This window comes from Rattus norvegicus, chromosome 14, assembly GCF_021556685.1.
Source record: "Rattus norvegicus strain SHRSP/BbbUtx chromosome 14, alternate assembly SHRSP_T2T, whole genome shotgun sequence".
Taxonomy (NCBI): domain Eukaryota; kingdom Metazoa; phylum Chordata; class Mammalia; order Rodentia; family Muridae; genus Rattus; species Rattus norvegicus.
Window position 1 is genome coordinate 83,388,492 of NC_141547.1, and position 27,681 is coordinate 83,416,172.

The 27,681-nt window shown below is 49.4% G+C and overlaps 2 protein-coding genes across 3 annotated transcripts; one reads left to right on the plus strand and one right to left on the minus strand.

The window, feature by feature from the left end:
* Nucleotides 1-24,978, plus strand: Sec14l3 (SEC14-like lipid binding 3). 2 transcript variants are annotated; one of them, NM_022608.1, is given in 13 exon segments: nucleotides 279-357; nucleotides 1,879-1,954; nucleotides 2,196-2,239; nucleotides 2,369-2,428; nucleotides 3,607-3,795; nucleotides 4,705-4,800; nucleotides 5,682-5,742; nucleotides 7,074-7,157; nucleotides 8,954-9,060; nucleotides 9,392-9,531; nucleotides 9,618-9,787; nucleotides 10,516-10,940; nucleotides 24,955-24,978. In NM_022608.1, coding segments are annotated over 12 exon segments (1,203 nt in total). In that variant the 5' UTR covers nucleotides 279-303; the 3' UTR covers nucleotides 10,638-10,940; nucleotides 24,955-24,978.
* Nucleotides 23,958-27,513, minus strand: Mtfp1 (mitochondrial fission process 1). Its single transcript, NM_001006960.1, is given in 4 exon segments — nucleotides 23,958-24,758; nucleotides 25,934-26,166; nucleotides 26,522-26,649; nucleotides 27,322-27,513. Coding segments are annotated over 4 exon segments (501 nt in total). The 5' UTR covers nucleotides 27,389-27,513; the 3' UTR covers nucleotides 23,958-24,685.
* Nucleotides 27,514-27,681: the final 168 nt, after the last annotated feature.

Consider the following 27,681-nt stretch of genomic DNA (forward strand, 5'->3'; position numbering starts at 1 on the left):
ATAGCCCTGGAAGCTAGAGAGCGCTGAGAGGGGCTCCCAGGAAAAGCCAGTCCCCCCTTTACAGCTGCCTCATCTGGCAGAGGCCCTCTGGGCCTGCCATTTCCTCCAGACCTGTCCCAGAGCCAAACACGGGCCCTCACTTAATCCCAGTTATGTAATGTGCAATCTGAACAGCTGTCCCAGGGGAGGCACTTGAGCCACACCCAGGAGCAGGGAAAGGCTTCAGCCAAGGCTGGCTGGGCAGACAGGTGAGGCTGGGCTTCTGCCTTCCGTGGTCACTTACTGCTCATCAGTCTCAGCACCATGAGTGGCCGAGTTGGAGACCTGAGCCCCAAGCAGGCAGAGACCCTGGCCAAGGTGAGAGATTCCCCCCTACTCTGTGGACCTCAGGGGGAAATGGCTGAGGAGGATGGGGTAGAAAGGATGTCCAGGACCCTGACTCTAACTGTTGGTTCTGCATGTCCTTGACATTGTCTCTCTGCCGTCACTTCCAAAGGGGGTCACCTCCAACACAGCCAAGTGGCATCAGTCCTGACCAGAATGGGTGTTAAGGGGAAGCTCCACTCTGGCAATCCTGTGGGTGAAATGTGCTGAAGTAGGCTTGAACTCACCCAGGAGCCGGACCAGCCACCTTCTCCTGGCCGTTATCCCCACGACCTCCTCCCTCCCTGCCTGCTGGGTGGGTGCTGGAGGATGCAGCCCTCTGCCCTCCGATGGACTCCTCTTCCCTGGGACCCTGAAAAGAAAGCTAGTCAATCTGTAAGACCCAGATCAGAGAAGCAGAACAGTGTTTGGTGTGTCTGCAGATGAAGGGAACGAGGATGCTTGATCATGAACCCTGCTCTTCCTTCCTTCCTTCTTTCCTTCTTTCTTTGCTTTGGAACCATGTTTTTATAAAGAATAGGAAGATTAGCAAATGTACCAAGTGAACTAGGGAAGCACCCAGTGTCCTGTCTACTCACCTATTTATGGATTTCTCCTTCTACTCACCCATCTCCTTAGCCTTCTTTTCACCTGCCCATCTTTCCTTCTATATACATCCATCTATCCATCATCCATCCACCCATTGATCCACCCATCCACCCATCCACCCATCCACCCATCCACCCACCCACCCATCCACCCATCCACCCATCCACCCATCCACCCACCCACCCATCCACCCATCCATTCACCCACTTATCCATCCATCCACCCTCTCATCCATCCACCCATCCATCCACCCATCCAACCACCCATTCACCCACCCACCCATCCACCCATCCATTCACCCACTTATCCATCCACCCTCTCATCCATCCACCCATCCATCCACCCATCCATCCATCCACCCATCCATCCATCCACCCACTCATCCATCCATCCACCCATTCACCCACCCACCCATCCACCCATCCATCCACCCTCTCATCCACCCATCCATCCATCCATCCACCCATCCACCCATCCATCCACCCATCCATCCACCCACCCATCCATCCATCCACCCATCCATCCATCCTCCCATCCATCCACCCATCCATCCACCCACTCATCCATCCACCCACTCATCCATCCATCCACCTTCTCATCCATCCATCCACCCTCTCATCCATTCATCCATCCATCCACCCATCCATCCACCCACTCATCCACCCACTCATCCATCCACCTTTCATTTTTCTTCCCACCCACCCAACTGTTCTTCCCTCCATTCTGACTTTGCTCCCACACCATTTCCAACCTACCCACCTGTGCCACAGTCCAGCTCTCCTACCCACCCATTATCCCATGCTTCTCTCATGCTGGGTCAGACTGAGTGACAGAGGGAAAGAGAGGTGGTCGGTGAGTCTTTGAGTTGGGAAGTGAAGGTTCAGTGTCAGGAATATCTCTTTTCAGTTCCGAGAAAATGTCCAGGATGTGCTGCCCGCCCTGCCAAACCCTGATGACTATTTTCTTCTTCGTTGGCTCCGAGGTGAGGGGAGAGGTGGGGTGTTGAAGATAGAGGGACAACAAGAGGACCTGGGTCTCCAAAGATCTGTGACAACCTTTGGCTCGCAGAGTCTGACCACACCAGTTTAAATTTTACAAGTCTAAGAAAGGGGGGGAAAAAGCAGATCTGACCCAGCCCCCAGGCCCCCCATTGCTCTTACTAGAGGCAGGGCAAAGCAGTCTTGTTCTACCTTTATCTCTCCCCCAACCCCATCTTCCCTCAGCTCGGAACTTTGACCTACAGAAATCAGAGGCCATGCTCCGCAAGGTAAATACCATCCCGGAGATTTGTAGACAGTATTCAGATTGGGGGAGGGGACAATCAGTGCCTCATACCCCAAATTCCATACCTTGTTCAGGGTTCTAAGCCTCACGGGCCTAACCCTTTCATTTTCAGTACATGGAGTTCCGGAAGACCATGGACATTGATCACATCCTTGACTGGCAGCCCCCAGAGGTGAGTCCTGTCCCCAAACACTTCAATCTCAGTGGACATATCACCTAAGAAGACTCCAGCCACTGGAGACCACAAGGGAAAGACAAGCAGAGAATGGCCCTTAGAAGCCATTAGTCCCACAGGCCTTTCTGTGAGAGTAAGGAATAATTCCTGTGTCAAGTTCTAGCATTGGCCTGGTGGTGGTGACAGACACCCTCAATCCAAGCACTTGGGAAGCAGAGGCAGGCATATCTCTGAGTTCAAGTCAAGCCTGGTCTACAGAATGAGTTCTAGGATAGCCTGGGCTACACAGAGAAGCCCTATCTTTTTTTTTTTTTTTGGTTCTTTTTTTTCGGAGCTGGGGACCGAACCCAGGGCCTTGAGCTTCCTAGGTAAGCGCTCTACCACTGAGCTAAATCCCCAGCCCCAAGAAGCCCTATCTTGATAAACCAAAATGTTTTAAAATTCCCCGCATGAGTTCGTTTAATCATCCGAACACTGTACATTATCATCCCTTTTGTCCAGTAAAAAGAATCTAGCAACTTGCCCAACGTCCCACAGTCCCATTGTGGATCTGGGGTTTGACCATAGGCCTGTCAGACCTCCCAAACGTGTATCTGAACCACCATATCCTGTCAGTCCCTCTTGTGCTCCCGCCCCAGAGTTCCAAAGCATCCTGTCCAGGTATAAAGCAACATCCAACTGAGGCTACACCACTGGTAAGGGTAGGACCTACACTGGGGTCACAGTAACATGGTGATCATAGCTGGGGACAGTATGCCATCTATGCCAGCACTATCTTGGAGAGCAAGCACCTATGGAAGAGGAGGTGGGACACAGCCCAGAGAGGTGGTGTCACTTGCTCAAGGACATGGGGCATAGGAACAGCAGTGCCTATATTATATCTGCTGGCTTTCAGAATGACATTCTCCAATACTAAACCAGACACGGAAGACATTGCAGGCAGGGCCAATGAGCCCTGAAGTCTGAAGCCAGGCCTGGCTGATACTGAGCCTTTGTATTCACAGCTGTGAGCAAGGCCCTCCCTTGCAAGACCCCCAGTGTTTTCACTTGGGACCAGGCAAGCCAATGTTTTGTCCCATGGCAGAGTGTATATAGGCTTGGGTATGATAAGCTAGTCAGGTTTGGGGGCTCCCAGGGAGGTGTGTGATTCCAAGTGTTGTGTATCCTATGTCCAGGTGATCCAGAAGTACATGCCCGGAGGCCTGTGTGGCTATGACCGGGACGGCTGCCCTGTGTGGTATGACATCATCGGGCCACTGGACCCCAAAGGGCTGCTTTTCTCAGTCACCAAGCAGGACCTGTTGAAGACTAAGATGAGGGACTGTGAACGTATCCTGCACGAGTGTGACCTGCAGACAGAGCGGGTGAGGGTCTGACTGGGCGGGGGGAGCAACTAGAGGTAGGAGAGGCTGCCAGGACCCATGTTCCCAAGAACACCTCCATGTTCTTTCCACCATGGTCAGAGGGTTCTCTGGTCAAACAGCCCCAGCACTTATCAGCTGTGTGACCTCCAAAAGTTCCTTACCCCTCTGAGCCTGTCTTCTCCCCCTTGGCAGGGTAGTCTGCACTGAGTACAGAGATGACGGGATAGTCCTCAGCTATTATGGGGTCACATCCTAATAAACCATCCTAAGTTTAAAAATTACCATTAGTGGGAGAGACACGTAAAACACTAACCCACTCAGCATCGTGGCTTAGCCTAGTCTGCCTCAGATATGCACAGAGCATTTTTACTAGCCTATAATTGGACACTGGAAGACAGCACCATCGTGAGTATCATTAGCCCAGAAAAAATTAAAATCCAACATTCAGTCTAAGAGTTTGAGTGAAAATGTGTTGCTTCTCACCATCATAAAGTCTTTAAAAATCATTAAGTCCAGTGAAAGGATGGGTAAGCAGATGATGGGTAGATGGATGATGGGCAGGTAGATGGATGATGGGTGGGTGGGTGATGGGTGATGGGTAAGTGGGTGATGGGCAGGTGGGTGATGGGCAGGTGGGTGATGGGTAGGTGGATGATGGGCAGGTGGGTGATGGGTGATAGATGGATGCGGGTAGGTGGGTGATGGGTAGGTGGGTGATGGGTAGGTGGGTGATGGGTGATAGATGGATGCGGGTAGGTGGGTGGATGAACGAGTGGGGAGATGTACTTTTTTCTTGTCCACTTGTTACTCTGAGGACAGAGTGGAGGGTTGGAAGCGTCCTGAGAGTCATGTACTTGAGTTGTCAATTCCCAAGCTTATCCTGGCACTGCTCCTTCCTCATCCCCACAGCTGGGGAGGAAGATTGAAACCATTGTGATGATATTTGACTGTGAAGGTCTGGGACTGAAGCACTTCTGGAAACCTCTGGTGGAAGTGTACCAGGAGGTGAGGAGGCCCAGGGGTGGACACACACACACGCACACACACACACACACACACACACGCATTCATTCACACCACACATACACACTCATACACATGCATTCACACCACACACACACACACACACATTCATTCACACCACACATACACATTCATACACATGCATTCACACCACACATACACACACATGCACACGCACACACACACACGCATTCATTCACACCACACATACACACTCATACACATGCATTCACACCACACATACACATACACACACACACACGCACACGCACATACACACACACACACACACACACACACACACACACACACACACACACGGCTGACCGGCTTGGCCTGTTTTGCCCTTACAGTTCACTTAAAGCACAAATTAATAAAAGGTGGTTTCCTTCCTAGCCCCACCCTGAAAAGAAACGTTAATAGGACTCCTGGGAAGTGCACAAGAGAGCACAGAGTCTGTTTCCACATTAACTCCAGCCCAGTTCTCTTGCTCTGAGCCCTGAGCAAGTTATCTCCTGTCTACCATCCCCACCCCCAGCCCCATGCCACCATGCTTCAGGCTCCTCCCCTCCAGCCTGGGGACAATTAGACCGGGGAGTAAGTCTGTACAGCATATGCACCGTGCTGAGCAGACTCCAAACGCCTGGCACACCGCAGTCTCCATGATTATCATCTGTTGTTAAAATGATTCTGCGGTTATTGTGGGCATTTGGTTCTAACTGTCTGAGGTGGGATGCTTCCCTTCAGAAGCCAATGAAGGTGATACCTAAAAGAGTATTTCCTTTAAAGCCTCCAGGCAGGATACAGCAAGGAGGGGGAGGGGAGAAGATGTGGGCTCTGAGGGGCTTTTTTTGGCCCCACAGTTCTTTGGCCTCCTTGAAGAGAATTACCCAGAGACCCTGAAGTTCATGCTCATTGTGAAAGGTAAGTAAGATGTGGCTCGCCCTCCTGGAGCCTCCATACCCCTATCTTTCACCCTTAGGGTCTTGATGGCCTCTTCCTGGGGCAAATCACTTGGTGTCTGGCACAGAAGGGTTCAGGAAATGGTAACATCCGGCTTCACTCCGAAAGGGGCAGCTCTAAACTCAGCCCTGCTAGAAATGCCTCTTCCCTTCCCTATGACCATCTTTCCATCCTTGGGCTGTCTGTGGCCCTAAGATGCCCAGGCTGGCCTTGAACTCACTCTGTAGCCCACATAGGCCTTGCACTTGCCGTGTTTCTGCCTCAGCCTTCAGAGTATATGGGATTATAAACCTACATTACTATTTATTCTCCTTTTCTTTCTTTTCTGTCTTTGTGTGTGTGTTGGGGTTTTGTTTATTGTTTGTTCTTTGAGACAGGGTCTTACCATGTAGCCCTGGCTGTCTTGAAACTCATTGTAAAGACCAGGCTGTCCTCAAACTCACAGAGATCCACCTCCCTATCCCTCCCAAGTTCTGGTTCTGAAGGCATGCACCTCCATGCCCAGATCGTCCTGTTTTTCTGAGTAAGTCATCTGCTCCTTGAAGGCCTCTGAGCCTATGCCTGTGGTGCATATTCCTGGCCAGACACCATTCTGGGGGCTCACTAGCCATTCAGGTGTCTGCTGCTCAGGTAGGTAGGTTGGTAGAAAGACGGTTTGTTGGATAGTTGGTGAACTCATTGCTTGACTGGCTCTCCAGCTGACTGGCTGTCTGGATGTCTGAGTAGCTAAGAAACTGGTGATGGGTTGAAGAGTTGACTGGGGTGGCTGACTGACTTTTAGCTTGGTTGGTTTTCTGGCTAGCATTCTGATGACTGGATGTTTGGGTGGTTGCCCGGCATGTTGGTTTGTTCCGCAGCTGAATTTGCATGGTCAGCTGGTTATTTGGAGATTGGCTCTTTGTATGGCTGGCTGGTAGTTGGAGAGAGCAATTGATTAGCTGTCTAGCTGCTTGGCCGGTGGCTGATTCATTTTCTGTTTAGCCAACTTGTTGGGTTTGGCCATTTGGTGAACTGATAAATTATTTGTTAGCCGGCTGCCTCGTTTGAGGGCACTTGGCCAGCTCGTTGATAGAGTGGCGAGCTTCTTGGTCGGCTGATGAGGAGGCTGACGACTGGCTCACTCGTGCAGTGGGTAGGCGGCTGGTGGATGGCTAGTTAGTTGGCTGTTTCTTGGGTGATTGGGTCTGAGACAGCCAGGTCCATCATGACTTCTGTATCATGAGCTGTGTCCATTGTAGAAAGTTGGCCCAGTGGCTTGATCTCTCCCCGTTAATCTTCTTGTATCTTTCCAGCCACCAAACTGTTCCCCGTGGGCTACAACCTCATGAAGCCATTCCTGAGTGAGGACACACGGAGGAAGATTGTAGTGTTGGGAAGTAAGTCCTCCAAGTGCCCTGTCCCCAGGCGTCACACCTGGACTTTAGAGTAACGCTGGTCCATCATCCCTTCCAATGCTCAGCACATTTCCTGCAGCCACAAGTTCCTTCTTCCCCTCAGTGAGATGGTATAGAACCAAGATGTTCCCTAAGCCCCATTCCCTGCCTTAGCCTCAGGGGTGAGTGAGGAGTAAGGCCCCTGCCCCTTATGCTTCAGCTCCATCGCTTCTCAACCCCAGCTCTATGTGCTCTGGCTTTCTTTCTGTACTTGAAAATCCTGTGCTTTTTTTTTTTTTCAGAGCTGGGGACCAAACCCAGGGCCTTGTGCTTGCTAGGCAAGCGCTCTACCACTGAGCTTAATCCCCAACCCCATAATTTGTTTTTCTAAAACCAAGTATACTGGGCCGGAATGACGGCTCAGCTGCCACCAAGGTTGATGACCTGAGTGTCCCCAGAGCCCACACAGCAGAAGGAGAAAACTGACACCCACAAGTTATTCCTCTGACCCGTGTATGTTGTGATGTGTGACCCCCCCTTACGCAGATAATAAATATAATTTTAAACATAGTAAAATAGAATATGTATAACACATAGATTTTAGAAGGAAATACAAATAATTTTAAAGGTGTTGTTTGTATTTTCCTATTTTCTCAATTTTGCATATTACTATAAGTAAAAAGTAATAAGAAAAGTGTACTTCTTATTCCTCTTTTTGTTTTGTATTTTAAGATGCAATGTCCTCAAACTCACCATCCTCCTGCCTCAGTCTCTTGAGTACTAAAAGTACTACCATTGTATGCCATTCCCCTGACAAGAGTTGGTTTTTAAAGTGGCAAAAGTGGGTTGTGGGTATATTTCAGCATTTGCCCAGAACATGTGAGGCCCTGAGTTCCATCCATGGCACTGTAAGATAGATAGATAGATAGAAGGTAGATAGATAGATAGATAGATAGATAGATAGATAGTAGGTAGATAGTAGGTAGATAGGTAGATAGGTAGGTAGGTAGGTAGGTAGGTAGGTAGGTAGGTAGGATAACATGAAGAAAACTAATTCTGAAGCCTAAGTCAGTGAGCTTGGAGGAAAAACCATCCCTCAAACAGTATTCAGTTCCTCTAATTGTGAATGGAGGATCTAGAAATGAGGGCTGCAGTCTTATGTTCCTCACTCTCTCTTTCTTCCCAATACCCTAGCTCCTGCCTCTACCCATGTCCACTAGGGATGAGAGCTTGATAGGTGAGAAAATAGGCTGGTTGTGGGGAGGCACCAAATCCTGGAGTAAATGGACCCAAGTCCTCTATTCCTCCGGGGCCCACAGGCTCAGTAATTTGGCCCTAGCGTTCCAGGCACGGTGCTGGTTCCCACTTCCCACTGGACGGGAGGAATATTCCACTGCCATAAGGTTAGCCACAGGGCTAGGACCACAGCAATTCCCAGCACCCAGGACCCCTAGAGACTCACATGTGAATAGCAGTCATGGCATTATACCACGTGGTTGTGGTGATGAAAGAGGCAGGTGATTCTCTAGACAGAGCTGCTCCCACCACAAGATCTTACTGACTGACTGAGTAATCTCACCAAGGTCGACCTTCAAGAATGTACCAATCCGTCAGCCAAGGGCAAACGTGTTTCCATAGCAACCTGATGCTAGGAAAACCATTTCCTATAGCCTGAGGTATAGGTGACTTGGGAGTTATCCCTGGCCACCTAACTCCCTCAGTGTTTGCCCCGGTGGGTATGGGAGGCTCTTTGGTCCCTTCCAGGTGTGATAACCATCACTGTATCTTCCTACTCCCAGACAGCTGGAAAGAAGGTTTGCTGAAACTCATCAGTCCTGAGGAACTGCCTGCCCATTTTGGGGGGACACTCACTGACCCAGATGGGAATCCCAAATGTTTAACCAAGGTACACAGAGCCTGGGGCCAGGAAGGATTGAAGGAGGAAGGCTGGGTTCCTTTCCTACCTACCTATTCATTTCACCAACATCTCCAGATAGATGGTTGGGTACAGAGACCCCGTATTGAACTAGGGTCCAGCTCTGTGGGACTTAATGATGAGATGTGCAGAGGAAGATGAAATGTGGGGCTTTGATTTGGAATTAAGCTGAAAGAAGATTCCAGAGGATGCGCTAGCCCTCCTAGAGAGCCAAGAAGGGTTTGGGGAAGTGGAGTGGGAATCTTCCCAATAGCGATAAATGTGTCTCTGGCAAGAGGAGTGACTCCGGAATCTATTATAGATCAACTACGGTGGGGAGATTCCCAAGTCCATGTATGTGCGTGACCAGGTGAAGACCCAGTATGAGCACTCGGTGCAGATTAGCCGCGGCTCCTCCCATCAGGTGGAATACGAGATCCTGTTCCCAGGCTGCGTCCTCAGGTAGGGACAAATGACCGCTCCTCCCACAGCTGGGCTCCAACCCCTCAGGACCCCGTCACACTGAGCAGCAACCTGATCTCTCCCAGGTGGCAGTTCTCATCTGATGGAGCAGACATTGGCTTTGGAGTTTTCCTCAAGACCAAGATGGGGGAGAGGCAGAAGGCAGGGGAGATGACCGAGGTGCTAACCAGCCAGCGCTACAATGCCCACATGGTGCCTGAGGATGGGAGCCTCACCTGCACCGAGGCTGGTGTCTGTAAGTCCACCCCAGCCGTGCACTGGTTCTGGAGACAGGAACCATCTTCCACCTGGTTTAAAAGATACATATAGGCAGTGGGCCCTCTCCCCAAACACACACCAGGACACATAGCCCAGGTTAGAGCATTCATTCATTCCCAAGTCATACTGGTGAACACTTACTGTGCACCAACAGTCAGAGACACACAAGCCCCGAGGAACCGAGGGTGCTTGGATCACAGGACACAGACATAGGACAATAGGGCAGGTGGCGCTTTCCCCATGAGGTCGTGAGAAATAAGCCTACTTCCGTGCAGCCTCAAAGCTGAGTGTCATGCTACCCCAGCTCAGTATCAGCTTCAGTGTAGTTGCACAAGTGCAAGACAGTGCCCAATCAGGGAAGAAACACCGTTTGGGTCACCCATGGTCTGAGGATTAAAACCATTACTTCAGGCTTTGCCCAGCACCCACTTTATCCAAGAGGGCTAGGAAGCTTCTGTTGCTCTCAGTATGTGTGAGCATCCAGGTATGAATATACCTGAATTAATATAATTAACGTCCATTGTTCTCACTATCTGTTGATGTAACTAAAGCCAGGCAGGGTGATGGTCAAGAGGTAGTTTCTGTTTACAGGCTCTGCTCAGGGCCACAGGTCTCACGGAGAGGTAAAAGGCGCAATGGGGAGCTGCACCAGCTCGGCAAGCACAGCCAGTAGGAGCTCATCTTTCCGTCTGTCTCATCTCCTAGATGTCCTGCGCTTCGACAACACCTATAGCTTCGTCCATGCCAAGAAGGTCAGCTTCACGGTTGAAGTGCTTCTCCCAGATGAGGGCATGCAGAAGTACGATGAGGAGCTCACCCCTATCTAGGTGGACCCCCCACTTCTCAGAGACCCCACGCTCTGTTTTCCCTCTTCTCTCCTTTCATTCCTAAACCTGATCATTAGTCGGGCTTACTCTGTGACACCAGTGCGCAGAGGAAGAGATTGCCCGGAGAAGATTTATCTGCTGTAGTCAAATTGCAAAATGACGAAAGGTTGGAGGTATAAAGATTGCAAAAGAGAAAGAAGCACGAGGAAAAGACAGAAGATGGGTGTCACTGGGGTCTAAGAACAGGGAAAGGGGGGTTGGGGATTTAGCTCAGTGGTAGAGCACTCGCCTAGCAAGCGCAAGGCCCTGGGTTCGGCTCCAAAAAAAAAGAAAAATAAAAAAAAAAAAAAGAACAGGGAAAGGACTCTACTTGACCTCTTCTCTCCTAAGACATTTGTACTTGAGTAGGGACTATGACTGTGACTGTGACTGTGTCTGTGAGCGGCTTGAGCTGCAGATTATCTGAATCATTTTTATTTCCATTTTACTATAAAGTAGATGCTTACTGTATTTCTGTAAGTTAAACAGACGACCAGAAGGCAGGGACCACAAGGTCATGGGAATGGTAAAGAGATCAGACAGCAGATTTCAGCACCCTGGACAGAGCCACACTCGCAGAAAACCGGACCGTCCAACCTGACAGTGGTTTCCTTTTGGGAGTCTCAGATACAGTAACTCCAACCCTCTGGCAGGAGGCGCCCCTGCTTCTGACTTTGCCTGACCCAGGGGCACAGGCTCTATGCATTATTCTCATAATCACCTCCTTCCTTTTGAACTCACAGCTCATATTTTAAGGCCATTAAAAGAATTTTCCCCAGGGCTGGAGAGATGGCTCAACTGTTAGGAGCACTGGCTGCTCTTCCAGAGGTCCTGAGTTCAATTCCCAGCAATCACATGGTGGCTCACGACCATCTGTAGTGGGATCTGGTGCCCTCTTCTGGCCTGCACGTGTACATGCAGTCAGAGCACATAAATAAAAACAAAACAAAAACAAAAACACAACATTTCCCCCCAAAGCAAAGAAAGCCAATACCGACTCTCAATGCTGCTGGGCAAAACAATGGCAATAATGTCCGTCGTTGGCTGAGGATTGTCACTATTCCAGGAGCTTCACAAGGTAGAATGACACCACCCTCACACCACCAATACACCTTATCAGAGCCACTTTATGAAGGAGGAAACCGAGCTCAGAGAGGCTAAGGTAGCCACTCAGTGTCATGTAGTCATCAGCAGATCTAGGATCTGAGACTTTTGCTCTTTATTTAGTCAGAAGGCATTGCTCTAAATTGCTCCACGGTGCCCCCACATAAGACCCTGCTCTGACAAGAAGATTAGGAGTGCTTTGCTTGCCCTGCATCTTTAAGTAGAGTTACTGGGTATCCCCATTTAAAAGATGGAAGAAATAATCCCCCAAATTGGGCAGCCCAGCTAGTGGATACCCACAACGAGTGAGGGGGTTGTTCAAGAAGCCTCGCAGAGGACTGGAAGGCCTTGCACTCCTACATCCAGTGATTTGTCCTTTGCTCGCACAAATGCAAGGGTGCTCACTGATGCTCACCATGTCCCTCGGGAACTGGGACAAGGCCTGGTTCCCGTTTCGTTCTCAACTTCCTGACCCATGCTGGGTGCGCAGACATTGGCTCGAGTCCCGGCTCCTGGCACAACTCTTGCCAAGAGATGATTAATTAGTTCAGAGAATGCAGGGAGGCCAGAACCCAGGGGCACTGCTGTTTCCATGAAATGCACTGTGGGAACTAAGAGCTGAGTGTGGAGCCTGACACTCACCAAGCTAACTTCATTCTGTGGAGGAGAGCAGAGCCGTGCACAGACCTGTGCCTACACTTCAGGGCACCGGCTATTGTGCCCATCTTATATAGAGGGACTGTCCTGGGGTTTCCATTGGTGTGATGCAACACCATGACCAAAAGAAATTGGAAGAAAAGGGTTCGTTTCTCTCGGTTTTCTATAACCATTCATCATCAAAAGCAGTAAAGGTGGGAATTCACACAGGGCAGGATGCGGGAGGCAGGAGCTGAGGCAGAAGCCATGGAGGGATGCTGCTTACTGGCATGCTCCTCATGGTTTGCTCAGCCTGTTTTCTTACAGAGCCCAGGACCACCAGAGCAAGGGTGACACCACCCAGTGATCACTAATTAAGAAAATACCTTACAGCCAGAACTTATGGAGGCATTTTCTGTACTGAGGCCCCTTCCTCTCTGATCACTCTAACTTGTGTCTAGCAAGGACAGAAACTGAGCTCCCAACAGCACTGGCCTCATTTCTTCAGTCAGTGGGTGATAGAAATGGACCAGGGCCAAGGTGCCCTCTTCACTTTGTGGCCTCCAGGTTCCTGTGTGATGTTCCAAATGGGGTAAAACTGCCTCCTCCTTTCTGAGCAGGCAGGGGAGGGGAAAGTAACTGGAATTACAAAAGAGGAGAAGAAAGATGGGGAAGAGAAAGCTGTCAGACTTTGAAAGACAAAGAGTGATGTTGGACGATCCTTAATATGTATTCATTACCTGACATTAAAGTTTATGAGCATCCATATCTTTTCAAAAACATTTACCTGCTCCTTCATAATCTCACATATATTTTGGTCATAGTCACTCCTCCTTCTCCTGTCCCAATGTCTCCCAGAATCCCCCACATACACATCTCCTCAACTCCTTGTCTTCTGTTGTTTTTCTAACCCACCGAGTCCAATCAGAGCTGCCCAGATGCTCAATGCTCAGATAGAGGACTCCAGCCACTGTAGCAAGGGCAACCCGCCATGGGCCACACAGTCAAAGAAGATAAACTCTTCCTTCCAGAGGACACCAACTGCCAATAGCTCTCCGGTTTGGTGGCAGGCCTCATGAATCCCTCGTGTGATTGATGGTACCGCATGGTTGCCTGATTGCTGTGCTGGCAATCGCAGCTACTGCAAGATTGAGTGCATTGGTCCCACCACACCCAGAAGACTCCCTAGCCTCTGACCCTTAACAAACTTTCTGTCCCCTTCTGTGCCTTGTGCAGGGAGTGACAGGGACGTGCCATTTGGGGCCAAGTACTCCATGGTCACTTATTCTCTGCACTCTGGTCAGTCATGAGTCTTATTCATCACCGTGTGCCAAGTAAGATGGTTCTCCGCTGGGGGGGGGGTGAGAGTTGCATCTGGCACCAGGTTAAAACCTTAGAAGGCACGGTGATACCACATTCCTTTAGCAAAGCAATAGCTGTTGGTTCTGTGCGCTCTCCCATCATGGGTTCTTGGCCAGCTTCACAGTACCAGCATGAGCTGCCTCCTGCAGAATAGACCTCCATTCCAATTAGAGCATTGGTTACTCCAATAGCATCTGTGTCATTGTTGTGGTGTGGGCACATCTTCCCAGACTGGTCACTACTGTAGCTGACACCATACACATCTGGGTAAGATTCTTGATGGCTTTTCTGTGCCAATGGCCTGCATGGCACCCCCGGCATTGTGAAATCTAGACATCGGGGAGGGTGTTTCTGGATCACTAATGGTTTGATTTTTCTGTGTCCTGTGATGAAAGTGTATGGTGTCTTCAGCAGCGGACTTATACCTATTCCTGTAAGGTCTGGGTAACCAAGAGTAATGGCAATCTATGGTCCCCACACCAACACCACGACAGAAGGTATCCCATGCCTGGCACTGGAACTTTTGTTTAATTGTTTGTGGCTTCTGGGAGGAACATTCTGTGGAAGGTAATGCTAATACACATATTTTTAGGAAGTTTATGAAACAGTAGCTTTTGTCAAGCTTTCCTTTTCCATAGTAGTTTTTCAAACATCCCTCTCCCTATATCATCACCCTGTGATTTACCTGGCAAGTCTATAATGAAGAACGAGGGAGAGAAGTGAGTGGGAGGGGGACTGGAAAGATGGTTCTGAGAACTTCCTGATTCACAGAGAAGCTGGGCTTGTTTCCCAGTTCACAGACTTCAGCTCCATGGGAGCCAGCTCCCTCTGCTGGTAGAGATCAGCACTGCACCCATGTACTCAAAAATATTTTTTTTTTCTTTTTTTTCTTTTTTTTCTTTTCTCTTTTTTTCGGAGCTGGGGACCGAACCCAGGGCCTTGCTCTTGCTAGGCAAGCGCTCTACCACTGAGCTAAATCCCCAACCCCTAAAATTTTTTAAAAAAAGAAATGGGAAGGATAAAAACAATTAGGGAGGAAGGGTGGAAGAGAGAAGGAATAAACAGGCCCAAGGAATGCAGTGTGGCAGCACCCACACTTTGGACAAAGCATGTTATGAGAATCTTGAAAGAAAATGGCTGTTACAGGGCTGGAGGGAGGCGAACCCCCACCCACCCACAGAGGGCAGAGTATAGACTCTTTGCACACTGGGGGACCGAGGAAGCTGTGAGCATTAGTGTTGGGTGTTTCTTTGTTAGGGCTCCTCTCCCTGCAGCTGGGAGTGTACCATGCAGGGGCGAAAGAAATCCAAGTTTCTGTTTCTTCTTCCTTCCCTAAGAACCCATTGCCAGGGAGACAACACCAAGGGGCTATGTCTGACTCCCACCACATAGTGCGAGAAAACTCGAGGGCCACATGAAGTGAAGGCGGGGACAGACCTCTGGAGCACTCAGAATCTTCACTGTAAATCAATTGAAGAATTGATTGCTTGGTCGTGGTGGTGTATACCCATAACTCTGCCACCTGGGAGGTGGGGACAGGAAAAGTCAAGAGTTCAAGGTCGTCTTTGGCTACATGTGCAGTTTGGGGCCAGCCTAGGCTACACAAACATATTCCAGGCAACATTCAGAGCACATTTCTAAGAGATCCACCGGAAGCAGGTGGGGCTTGATCTCCGTATTTTTATTTGGCAAACCAGCACATCCAACACCAGTTTCCTGAGCTGCTTTTTCCCAGGAGGGAAAAGCAGAGTGACAAGGAGAAAGTTCCCAGCAGAGCCTGGGGCACCGCTGTAGGTCCTCACCTCATCCTCTCCCAGACCACCGAGCAAGAAGTCATTGACACAACACTCGGTGTCTCGGGTCATCCTGTGCTCACGGATGGGACTAGACCCGGGAACCAAGACTCAGGGAGGTCAGGTGGCTGGTCCAAAGTCACACAACTTATGGAGTTGGTCTCTCTGACTGCTCCAGGCTTCAACCTTTTCCTTCCCCAGCTTGAGATTCCTGAGGGCCTGACAGGCAGAGGGAGGAAGGCACGTGTCTCTGTGGAACAGTGGTTCTCACTTTCCTTATGCTGCAACCCTTTAACAATCCCTCGTGTTGAGGTGACCCCCCCAAACCATGAAGTTATTTTCATTGGTACTTCATAACTGTAATTTTGCTACTGTTTTGAATAGTAATATATGTGTTTTCTCATGGTCTTGGGTGATCTCTGTTAAAGAGACATTTGACACCCAAAGGAGTCATGCCCCACAAGTTGAGAACCGCTTCTCTAGAATGTCTCTAGAATGTCTTCATTCTTGCCAAGGAGGTCACAATGACAAGGCTTTAGGCTCATTGCCATCGTGACATTTCCTGGAAACATTTGATTTGATTGGTTGGTTTTGTTTCTTTATGATTTGAGACAAGGTCTCTCTATATAGCACTGGCTGTCCTGGAACTCGCTATGTAGACCAGGTTGGCCTTGAACTCCTAGAGACATTTAAAGTCAGTATGACACTGTTACATTACTGCACACTTAACTTCCTGTTCTTGGGGCACTCGGCACAGGTAACTGTAATGAGGACTCATCCCCACCCTGACTCTTTCCAAGTCTCAGTGTGTAGCTTAGGCTGGCCTGGAACACACCAGCCTCCTGCCTCAGCTTCCTGAATACACAGATCACAGACCCACCCTGGTTCATGACAGGGATTCAAAACGCGTCATTTAGTACCGTCCTCTATGGCTGTCACTTAAGAACTCTCAGGGTTGGGGATTTAGATCAGTGGTAGAGCGCTTGCCTAGCAAACACACGGCCCTGGGTTCAGTCCCCAGCTCCGAAGAAAAGAAAAAGAAAAAGAAAAAAAAGAACTCTCATACACACAGTAAAAGGAACAAGCCAGAGAGGTTTGTAGAGCAAGACAATTTGAAAAGGTGGTCTTGGGGACATTCCTGAGCAAAGACACAGAGGCTAGGTGAGGAGGGCACATGCAGAGAACACTGGAAGTTGGGAGAAGCAATTACGTGGACACTCCGTATGTCATGGGGCAAGATAAGACTCCAAGGACGGTGCCTCTGAGGGGCCATCAGAAATCACAGAAAGTGTCTACCAAAGGAGGATGTGGGAAGATTCAGCCCCACATGGTCTGGTCAGAAGACTCTTCCTTTAGGCACAGAGCAGAAAAAGGGACTTCCTACACTTTTGTGAGTGTATGTTCTCTGTTCTCTCTCTCTCTCTCTCTCTCTCTCTCTCTCTCTCACACACACACACACACACACACACACACAGACACACACACACACACAGACACACACACACACACACACACACACACACACACACGGGATCACACAAACATTTCCTCCAAAGAAACTATTTCACTAAGGGACAGAGGAGGACAAGGACAAGGTCTTGCTATGTAGCCCAGGCTGGACCTCAAACTTACGTTCCTCCTCCCTCAGCCTCTCAAGTAGTGGGAGTATAAGTCTGAGATAGCATGCGTGGCTCAGAAAATCCTTAATTTTCTTGGGGTGGAATCCCTCAATGCTTCTCTAGGACTGGCAAATCTTACACCTGGATTAACCATCAGGTAGGACAACTCAATCATTTTAAAGAGGAAATCTTTTGTTACAGTAGTGAGAGCCAGTGGCCGTGGAATCAACACCCAGGTGAATGGTCTTCCAGCCATTCTCCTGTAATCTTTTTAGTTGCTTCAGATAATTAAGAACTGCACACTGAGGAAACAAAGGCTCAGGAGCATTAAATGACTTGTCCAAAGTCACACAGCCTACGGTGTCAGTTCTACCCTGACTGAAGAGTGCTACAGATCAGACAGGTGGCATGTGAGTGGCCTTGTGAGCCTGCAAGCACACGTGAGGACATGTCGCCCCCTAGTGGCTATTTTGAGTGTTCCCTTAACCTAGCCAGGACTTACCTAAGGACCCAACTGCCAGGCTGTTTGTTCTAGGACAAAAAGCCACAAAGCCTAGAGGTAGGGTGGGGGTGGGGGCCGACCATCCCTACTCACTATAGCTTCCTGCCCATCACTCTTTCCTGAAGATGCCTGGGGTCCATCGAAGTCCCTGTTGGACTCTGTTGGTGTGGATCTTACCTTGTTCTGCTGTACCAATTCCTTCAGGAGGAGAACCTTCTAGAGATATTCCATATGAGCCCCAAGGAGCCCAAAGGGACTTCCCTGAATCAAATGAGAGTCCTGCCATGAGAACTTAAGATTTCTGCAGAGAAAGGGTGGCCACCAAGTTCTTACCGGCTCCTGGGATAAGGAACGGCTTGCTTACCATATAGCATCTTCTGGACTATTAGGTGACTCCCCAGTCCATCTTTGGCAGCAAACATCTCAAAAGTGCTGAGCTGTGGGAGCAAGTATCTGAGGCAGACCATAGCCTCCCTCCTCTACTCTGTCTGAAGCCACAAGTCAGGTGTGACTGACCCTGGCCTGAGCCCTCACAATCTAGGTTCTACCAGAGAGGCAAGCTTGTTATGGGGAAGCAACTTCACCCATGTCTGGATTGGCAGAGCCTTTGCGGGGAGGTCCCGTGGGGCTCCCATGACGACTGCCGAGGCAGCAGAGGGGCTCTGGAAGCCAAGATATGCTGGCTATAAGTTTTTAATTTATTTTTCTCCTCCTTTTAGGTCTGTAGACCAGGCTGGCCTTGAACTCAGAGATCTGCCTGCCTCTGCCTCTGAAGTGCAGGAATTAAAGGCTTTAGCCACTATGCCTGGCTCAAGTTTTTCAGCCCAAGAGTTTGGGAGACATGTAACTCTTTGACCTCCTCGTACTCAAGGAGAATAACAAGGGTTGCCCCCACGCTGCTAAACACTGGTCTTTGCTGTCTGACTGGAGCATTTACTGTTTGGTTTAACTCTCCTAATAATCCTTCCCTAAAGTCCTCTGTAGCAGCCACAAGCAGGCCCACTTCACAGATGAAGAAACTGAGACTTTAGGTCACACAGTTTGATAGGCAGTGTTGCCCATTGGTATCCACATAAGACTGGCTTCAGGACAAGACAATCACTATGACATTGAAACCTGAGGGCACTCAAGTCCCTTGTATAAAGTGGCATTGTGATGGTTTGAATCTGAAGCGTCCCTCACAGGCTCATGTTTGAATGCTTGTCCCACTGTCCCATATTGGTACCTTTAGGAGGTGGGGCCTGGCTGGGACCGGTCTTTGAAAGCTTTGCCCGAGCTCTGCTTCCTACCCATATTCTCTATGTCTTTTGATCACTGGGGTATGAGGAGTCTCTCACGCTCCCACAATCCTCTCCTGCCATGATAGTCTAACACTCCCCCCTCCCAGGAACCATGAGTCAAGTAAGCCTTTTCCCCTGAAGTTGTTTCTGTCAGGTGTTGTGGCCAATGGAGAAGTAACTAATCCAGATGTGACAAGATCTTTCAGCCACACATTTCTTGATCACTGATCACACTGAACACAAAGCGAATGCCACATAAATGCCCTTTGGTGGTGGGGGTGGGTTTCAAGACAGGGTTTCTCTGTATAGCCCTGGGTGTCCTTGGACTCACTCTGTAGACCAGGCTGGGCTTGAACCAGGAGATCACCTGTCTCTGCCTCCCAGGTGCTGGGATTGAAGGTATGCATCACCACTGCCCAATATGCATAAATGTTCTTTTTTTTAAATTAATTTTTTAAAGATTTTATTTATTCATTTTATATATGACAAGTACACTGTCACTGTCTTCAGACACACCAGAAGAGGGCATCAGATCCCATTACAGATGGCTGTGAGCCACCATGTGGTTGCTGGGATTTGAACTCATGACCTCTGGAAGAGCAGTCAGTCCTCTTAACCGCTGAGCCATCTCTCCAGCCCTGCGTAAATTTTCTTAAACTGTGTTATTTATAGAATGGTGGCAAGATATCTGCATACTGTTTAAATAGTCTTCATTTATGGTGGGTTGAATCTGCAGACATGAGTCATGACCACCTCCCACCTGAGCTATATCAGCCAGACTCCTCCCTGTCCAGGTGGCTATACTTTCTATCTCTCCAAGCTCTAACTGGCCTGGTCTCTTACACTAGAAAGCCACCCCAACTCACTAACACTGATGACAGAGTCTGCTCATGGCGACATCTACATCATCAGCTACTATGGGTGAAACAGTGGGGTTTGCAGAGCCCTTACCACCCCCCAGAGTTTTGTAGTAGTGATGCTTCATCATTCAGTCCTTCTAAGTCTGTGGAAATGAGGCCCTCAACACAGGGGAGACAGCCCTGTGTATATCAAGGCCTGTGCCTACTGTGCGGACTTAGACCAGGCTGTAGGTTTGTCCCTTGAACCTGTGACTGCCTAGGAACAGTTGTGTCCTTCCATCCTTAATGTCTGCTGAAGAGTTCAATGAACTGCTAGGGCAGAGGTTGTCTTTGGAAAAGAATGAGGCAGCCCATTGAGATCTGTCTATCCAGCCTGTTGCCTATGAGCAGAGCTGGCTGTGCCAATCAATGAGCTGTCAAATAGATGTGTCAACTTTCTATTGTGGTGACAAAAATGCCTGTCACAACCTGAGGGAGGGAGGGAGGGAGGATTGGTTTTCATGGTTTGAAGTTTTAGGTTGAGGTTGATTGGCACCCATCACTGTGAGCCTGGAGGATACAGGGTTCTCTGGGCATAAGCCCGGGAGTGGTGTGGCTGGGCCAGATGGCCATTCTCCTTTTCAATTGTTTGAGGAGCCTTCATAATGACTTCCTTAATGGCTGCACTAGTCTGCCTATCACTAGCAGTGGATAAGAGTTCCTCTTCCTCCATAATCATCTCCAAGATTTTCTAAGCACTTCTTACAAGGTCTAGAATCCAGTTCAGACTCCCTGCCACCGCTCTTGAGAGCTGCTCTTGGACAATACAACCAGTGGTGGTTTGAATATGGTTGGCCCATAGGGAGTGGTACTGTTAGGGGGTGTGGCCATGTTGGAGGAAGTGTGTCACTATGGGGCAGGGCTTTGGAGGTTTCCTCCTATGCTCAGACTCCATCCAGTGTGGAAGAGTCAGTCTGCTGGCTGCCTTTGGATCAAGATGTAGAACTCTCGGCTCCTTCTCCAGCACCATGTCTGCCTGGATGCTGCCATGCTTCCTGCTATGATGATAATGGACTGAACCTCTGAAACTGTAAGCCAGCCCCATTATAAGAGTTGCCTTGGTCATGGTGTCTCTTCACAGCACTAAAACTCTTAAGGCAGAAGTTGGTACCAGGGACTGGGGTATTGCTGTGGTAGACCTGACCATGTTTTTGTTTGGAGGAATGTGAATTTGGGAACTTTGGGAAAAACTGGAATGCTCTAAGTGAGGCTTAATGGACCATCCTAGTAGGACTATGAAAGACACTGGTGCTGGGAGTGATTTGAACTGTAAGGGCCTGGCTCTCGAGGTTTCAAAGAAGATAAATTTTAGTATGTTGCCCGGAGATCATTCTTATGATGTTTTGGTGAAGAACATGGCTGCTTTTTGCCCTTGCCTGAAGAGAATGCCTGGGTCTAAGGTGAAGAGATTCAGAGTAACTGCACTGACAAAGGAATTCTCAAAAAAGCCCAGCATAGACCGGTGTGCTCTGGTGTGCTCTCGATAAGAGCAATTGGATCTGAGTGTAGCAAGCTTAGAAAGGAAAAATACAAAAATGCATCATTCGAAGAGTGAAGGGGCACCAGGAAGTGGAACGGAGTGACATCCTGTGTTCAGGGATATTAAATGGAGTTAAGGGAGCGGTGACAGTGCAGGATCCCACACGGCTAAGCTTATTGTTTATGTGTTTTCAATTGAACAAGAGATATACCATGTTAGACATTATTATTAGCCGGTTATTGTTTTCATTTGGACTTTTAATCTGTAATGACCTACAATCCAGAAATGGAAGGCACACCTGTGATCCATGTCTTGAGGCTGAAAGACTCAGGCTTTTGATCCTGATCTTGACATGGGATGACATGAGCTTTTGATCCGGATCTCAAGGCATTAGAGGCTATGAAAAGGTCCAGGCATAGTGGTTCACTCCTTTAATCCCAGGAGACAGAGGCAAGCAGATCTCTGAGTTCAGGGCCAGCCTACTACAGAGCAAGTTTCAAGTAAAGGAAAGCATAAATCCATCCAGGCATGGCAGACCAAGCCTTTAACCCCAGCACTCAGGAGATGGGCATGCAGATCTCTGAGTTTAAAGTCAGTCTACAGAGCAAGTTCCAGGATAACCAAGCTTAGTCAGAGAATAAATTCACTGAAAACAGAAAGCTTACAATAATGTAAGAGAACAAGGGGTCATGTTCCAGCCCCAGCACGCAGCAGAATTCAACAGCTACAGCCACATGGCTTTAGCTTTAGAGTCAAGAATAGAAGGGGTTACTGGGACAATTGATGCTGGTTAGCTGGAGCCAAGAAATTAGTAGGGATTAAGAAGAGACCAGCATCACTGAAGTAAAATCTTCTGAGAAGTGTTTTCTGAGAGCACAAAGAAGCTGTGTTCCAGAGATAGCCACAATCATACCTTATGCTGCAGCTGCACTTGGTAATGTGTAAGAGTCACCGGGTAGGACTGGTTTTGAAGGCAAGAAGGTATCATGGCCAATAGCTAAAGCTTGGCACTGTGAGAGGCCAGGGAAGGCCATTGGTGAGGATGCAGCCTCCTTTGCAGTCAATGGCCCAGGACTGAAGGGGTCACACAAAGAAGCTGAAGCTTGGCGCCGTGAAGGGAACCTGTGAGAGGCTATTGGTGAAGTCTAGATGTAGTGGAAGAATCCAGCATTTTGGAGATGCCAGTACCATGGGGTGATCACCAAGAACAGCAGCAGCAGTGGAGTGGAGTCAACCAGAGCCTAGAGCGCTACAGAGGGCAGAGCTGGAGAGGTGACCCATAACCTTTGAAGGAGCCCAGAAGATCCTGTGTGGACCCCAGCCACTGAAACGAGAAGCTGTGATGTCCCAGTTTACTTAGGTATACTGAAATGTTAGAGATGCCAGAACCATGGGATTCCTACCAAGAAAAGCTGCTAACAGGGAGTGGAACCAGCCTAAGAGAAAGAAGTGTGCTGCCGTCAACAAACCGAAAGGAGTCGGACATCAGACATGGAGACGCAGAGTTTGGAGTTTGCCCAGCTGTGTTTTCATCTTGCTTTGGTCCAGTGTTTCCCCACTGTGACGGAATGTATGTTCTGTATCATGATATGTTGGAAGTATGTGATCTGTCTGGTTTTTTATTTATTTTAATTTTATAGATTACTAACTGTGATTGCATGAGTCGCGGAAGAGACTTTGGACTTTTAAACATTGTTGAGACGGTGATAGACTATGGGACGCCTGAAATTGGACTAAAAGTATTTTGCATTATGCTATGGCTAGGTATGGCCTCCCCTAGGCTCATGTGTTTGAACAGGTCTATGGAGACCAGGGAGTGGAATGTGGTGGTTTGAATATGCTTGGCCCACAGGGAGTGGTACTGTTAGGAGGTGTGGCCTTGCTGGAGGAAGCGTGTCACTGTGGGCGGGGCTCTGGAGGTTTCCTCCTATGCTCAGACAGACTCCTTCCAGTGTGGAAGAGTCAGTCTGCTGGCTGCCTTTGGATCAAGATACAGCTCCTTCTCCAGCACCATGTCTGCCTACATGCTGCTATGCTTCCTGCTATGAAAATGGACTACATCTCTGAAACTGTAAGCCAGCTCGAATTAAATGTTTGTCTTTATAAGAGTTGCCTCGGGGGCTGGAGAGATGGCTCAGTGGTTAAGAGCATTGACTGCCCTTCCAAAGGTCCTGAGTTAATTCCCAGCAACCACATGGTGGTTCACAGCCATCTGTGGTGGAATCTGATGCCCTCTTCTGGTGTGTCTGAAGACAGCTACAGTGTACTCATATACATAAAATAAATCTTTAAAAAAAAATAAGAGTTGCCTTGGTCATGGTGTCTCTTCATAGCAATGAAACCCTAAGACATCACCTCACCCACAGTACAAAGCACCTCCCACTTCTCTCCATCTACACCTTCATTTCTGACTCTCTTTTCCCTTTTTTCTTCTCCTGGATGTGATATTGCTCTTGAATAGGCTTGGACACGCCCTTCCCTTGTTCTCCCCACAGCCCTTCCTGCAGAGCCAGGAGACCAGCCCACTTCTCCCTCAGTTGACCTGTTCCAGAAGAAGGCCACGCTGTGGTTGCAGCCCTGCTTATCCCCAGGAAGAAAAGAAGATGCCATTTTTGAAAGTTTTATTAGGTTAGCACTTGGTTTGTGATTGTCCTGCCTCTCGACCAGGCCCCAGCAGCTCCTGCAGCAGGGATGGGCTGGCCAGAGACTCTGCCCTGAGTGTCCCAAATGCTGTACCTCTGTATCTTTCCCTAAGTTACTCAGCCACATCATCACAAAGTGACTTAGAATAGCTAGAAGCCTGGTCCTCACTTGTCATGTGATCTCAGGAGTATTCCCTGCCCTCTCTGGGCCTTAATAACCTTCTCCTCCACAGGAGGGTATAACTTTTCCATCAGAAGATAGGCCCAGAGGCTAAGAGGTACTTTAGTGGTTAGAGCACTGGCTGCTCCTGCAGAGGAACCAGATTCAGTTCTCAGCACCCACATGGTGGCTCACAACCATCCCTACCTCCAGTTTCAGGGAGATCTAATCGCCTCTTTTAACCTCTAAGGGTGGTGAACATACATACATGCAAGTAAAACACTTATACACACAAAATAAATACTTTTAAAAAAAGATTTCAAAAGACAGGCTAGCCAGTGTTCGTTCCCACTCAGCACAGCCATGGCCACTAATGCAGACAAGGTTGGGTTCCAACCCTGGGACTCACTGCCCACTACTCCTCAGGGCCTTCATCTCTATGTTCAGATGACAGCACCATGGACCCCAAAGAGCCACGTAGCCATGTTCTTTGATGTGAGTGGGTCAACCCCGGGCAGGGCACAGGACAGGGTCAGGGGGTGCTGGGCTTCCCCACTGACGGGTACAGCTTGCGCAGGCTGGAGTCCAGGAGGAAGTCTACCGACCTACAGAGAGAGAAGCCCTGGTGAGCAGGCAGGCAAGGGTGAGAGGATGCAGGAAACACACGGACTAGGGGGAGAGACTCGTTGTTACAGGGTACCAACAGCAACCAAGCCTCTCTCTCTCTCTCTCTCTAGATTTTTAAAAAATAGGGGCTGGGGATTTAGCTCAGTGGTAGAGCGCTTGCCTAGGAAGCGCAAGGCCCTGGGTTCGGTCCCCAGCTCCGAAAAAAAAGAACCAAAAAAAAAAAAAAAAAAGAACCCTTAAAAAATGTATTTCTGTAGCTGGGCAGAGACAGGTGGATCTTTGAGTTCAAGATCCGTCTGGTCTACAGAGTGAGCTCTAGGACAGCCAGGGAAACCTATACAGAGAATCCTATCTCAAAAAAAATGTATTTTTTATGTATATGTGTGCTGTATCTGCATGTACACCTGCATGCAAGAAGAAGGCATCAGACCCCATTATAAATGGTTGGGAGCCACCCTGTAGTTGCTAAGAATTGAACTCAGGACTTCTGAAGAGCAGCCAGTGCTCTTAACTTCTGAGCCATCTCTCCAGCCTGGTCCTACCTCTGGTGCTAAGAGCAAACACAGGACAAAGGGTTGGCTAATCAGAAGGACAATGGCTCAGACATGGGCCTGTCATCTGAATGGACCAATGAAAATCTCCCTGAGGATTTTGCTGTCATTATGGAGAAGTTTTGGTGGGACTTAAGATGTTGGGAGGGACAGGACACCGTGAGTCACTGGGACATAGCAGGAGAGTGAAACCCACAAGCACAGGATGGAGAGAGAGAGGAAGGATGCCGTGTGGCAGCACTGCTCAGATGCCTGGATCCAGCCATGCCTGAAGACAGCCCAAGACTTTTATTCTGTATTTACCTAGCAGACTGAGTTTGAACTCATGTCACTATCAGCTCCTTCCAACCCAGCACTCCAGGGCACCTGCTCCTAGATACCTCTGGCTATTTCACAGCAATGGTCTTTCCTTCTGTGAACTTACTTGACCTTTGTCCGTTACCCACAAGGCACTCTGCTTCCTTTTCAGCCACTCCGCATGACAAAAGCACAGGTGGCCTCTCTACTTCATCCCTGCCTCTGCCATGGCTCTGTGCTCACAGCTCTCACAGCCTAACTCTACCTGCAGAGTGACTGGTCCCTGAGACCAGAAAGGCACCTACCTGTCAATGGGGTGGACAATGACAGGGATGGCCAGCAGCCCAAGTGTGGTGGTGGTCCATTTGCGGACATTCAGGGGCCAGCGGGTCATAGTACCCAAGACATAGAGAGAGGCAGCACACAGACGGTTGATGGTGAAGCCCGGAATGGCCACAGAGGCCAGAGACTGCCACACGAAGGTATCTACCACAGCCACGGCCATTCTGGTACTGCGGCCTGCTTCAGGGCTTGGCACCTGGAAGGTACATAGACATTTAACCCAGCTGGGGCAGAGGTAGGAAACCTATAGACAGAAGCATGAAGGTGGACCAGGCAGAAAGCAAGAGGAGGCAGCAGGGTAGAAGGAAGCTGGGAGGAAGACTCTGGGCTGGACTACATTCAGGGCTGGGGGTGATTTGCCCGCACCCAGGAGAGGTACCAGATGTCACCGCCAACCCATGTGGTTTGGTCTGGTGGGATGAACGATCCTACAAACAGGATTATCTTATGGACTGAGCTATGAGACGCTAACGGGGATAGGGCTGTCCCACATGCAAGACTGCACACCAGCCCACACTAGGGTGGGTTCAGAAGGGTTAACTAACACTCACCTCTCCTGCCTTCTTGCCTTTGTCTATGGCATCGGCCAAGACATAGGAGCTGGACACGCCATAGCTCAACCACACCACAGCTTTAGGAACCAGGGAGCGGAAAGCCTCCCCCACTTCATTGGCGTAGCCTGGAGGGAAAAGGCATTCAATTCTCTGGCCTGTTCCACAAGGGGGCGCTACACAGAGAGTTGCTTCTAACCCTACCCTGCTAAAACTACAACCGGGCGGGTGACCTCAGTCAAGTGACTTTACCTTTGGTTTCTAGGCCCGTGAACTGTCAATGGCAATGAAATTCATGGCTCACTGGTCAAAGTCCCTAGCCGTGGTTCTGGGGATCCGCACCAGGGAGGCGACTGGAGGCCATCGAATAACTGAGTGTGGGCTCCACTGACACGTATCAATCAAGTGCCAGGTCTTTCAAGGCCTTACCTCTTACAATCAGCACCTGACAAGAATGCCTCGCGTTCATTCCCTTTTACAGAAGAGAAAACTGAAGCTTAGGAAAAGCCAGGGAAAGCAGGCTGCTCTAGGAGATCCTCTGACCCCATGGCTAGTGCACGGTCATGGCAGAGGGCAACCCACGTACTCGGTTTGTGTCTCCAGTAGAGCCCCATGAACAGAGTTGAACCCACAGTGTTGTGTGACCTTGGACAAGTCCCTAGCCTTCTCCTGAGCCCTTTCTCCAGCCCAAGCCGAATAAGAACTAAGCCCCTTTTCAGACTCCAGATCGACAACCCACGACCACTGTTCCCCCCCCCCCCCAGTGGTGGGGTCCCTGCGTCTGTCACTCCCACGCTCACCCAGGTAGCGCACCCACGTGTCCCGGTAGAGGTCGCGCTCGGTGCTCTGCCGCTGCTGCTCCGACATGACTTCCCGGGCACGGTAGGAGTCACTGCAGATTAGAGTCTCACCACAACTCTTGTCTCCACTAGCACTTGGCTAACACTAGGCAAGAACCCGCCAGTAGTCCGAGACTGAAGGACAGGTCCGGCTATCGCCACTGTAGGGAGTGTCTGAAAATTGCCTTATACACCCAAGCCCCTCTCCTAGACTTGGGATTTGCAGACAGTTGGTCGTGTTTTCTCTGAGCAGTTATGACTCTCCCAGACATGACTAGTTTTTGGAGTTAAACAGGTCAGAGTTCCAATGGGAGGATGGTG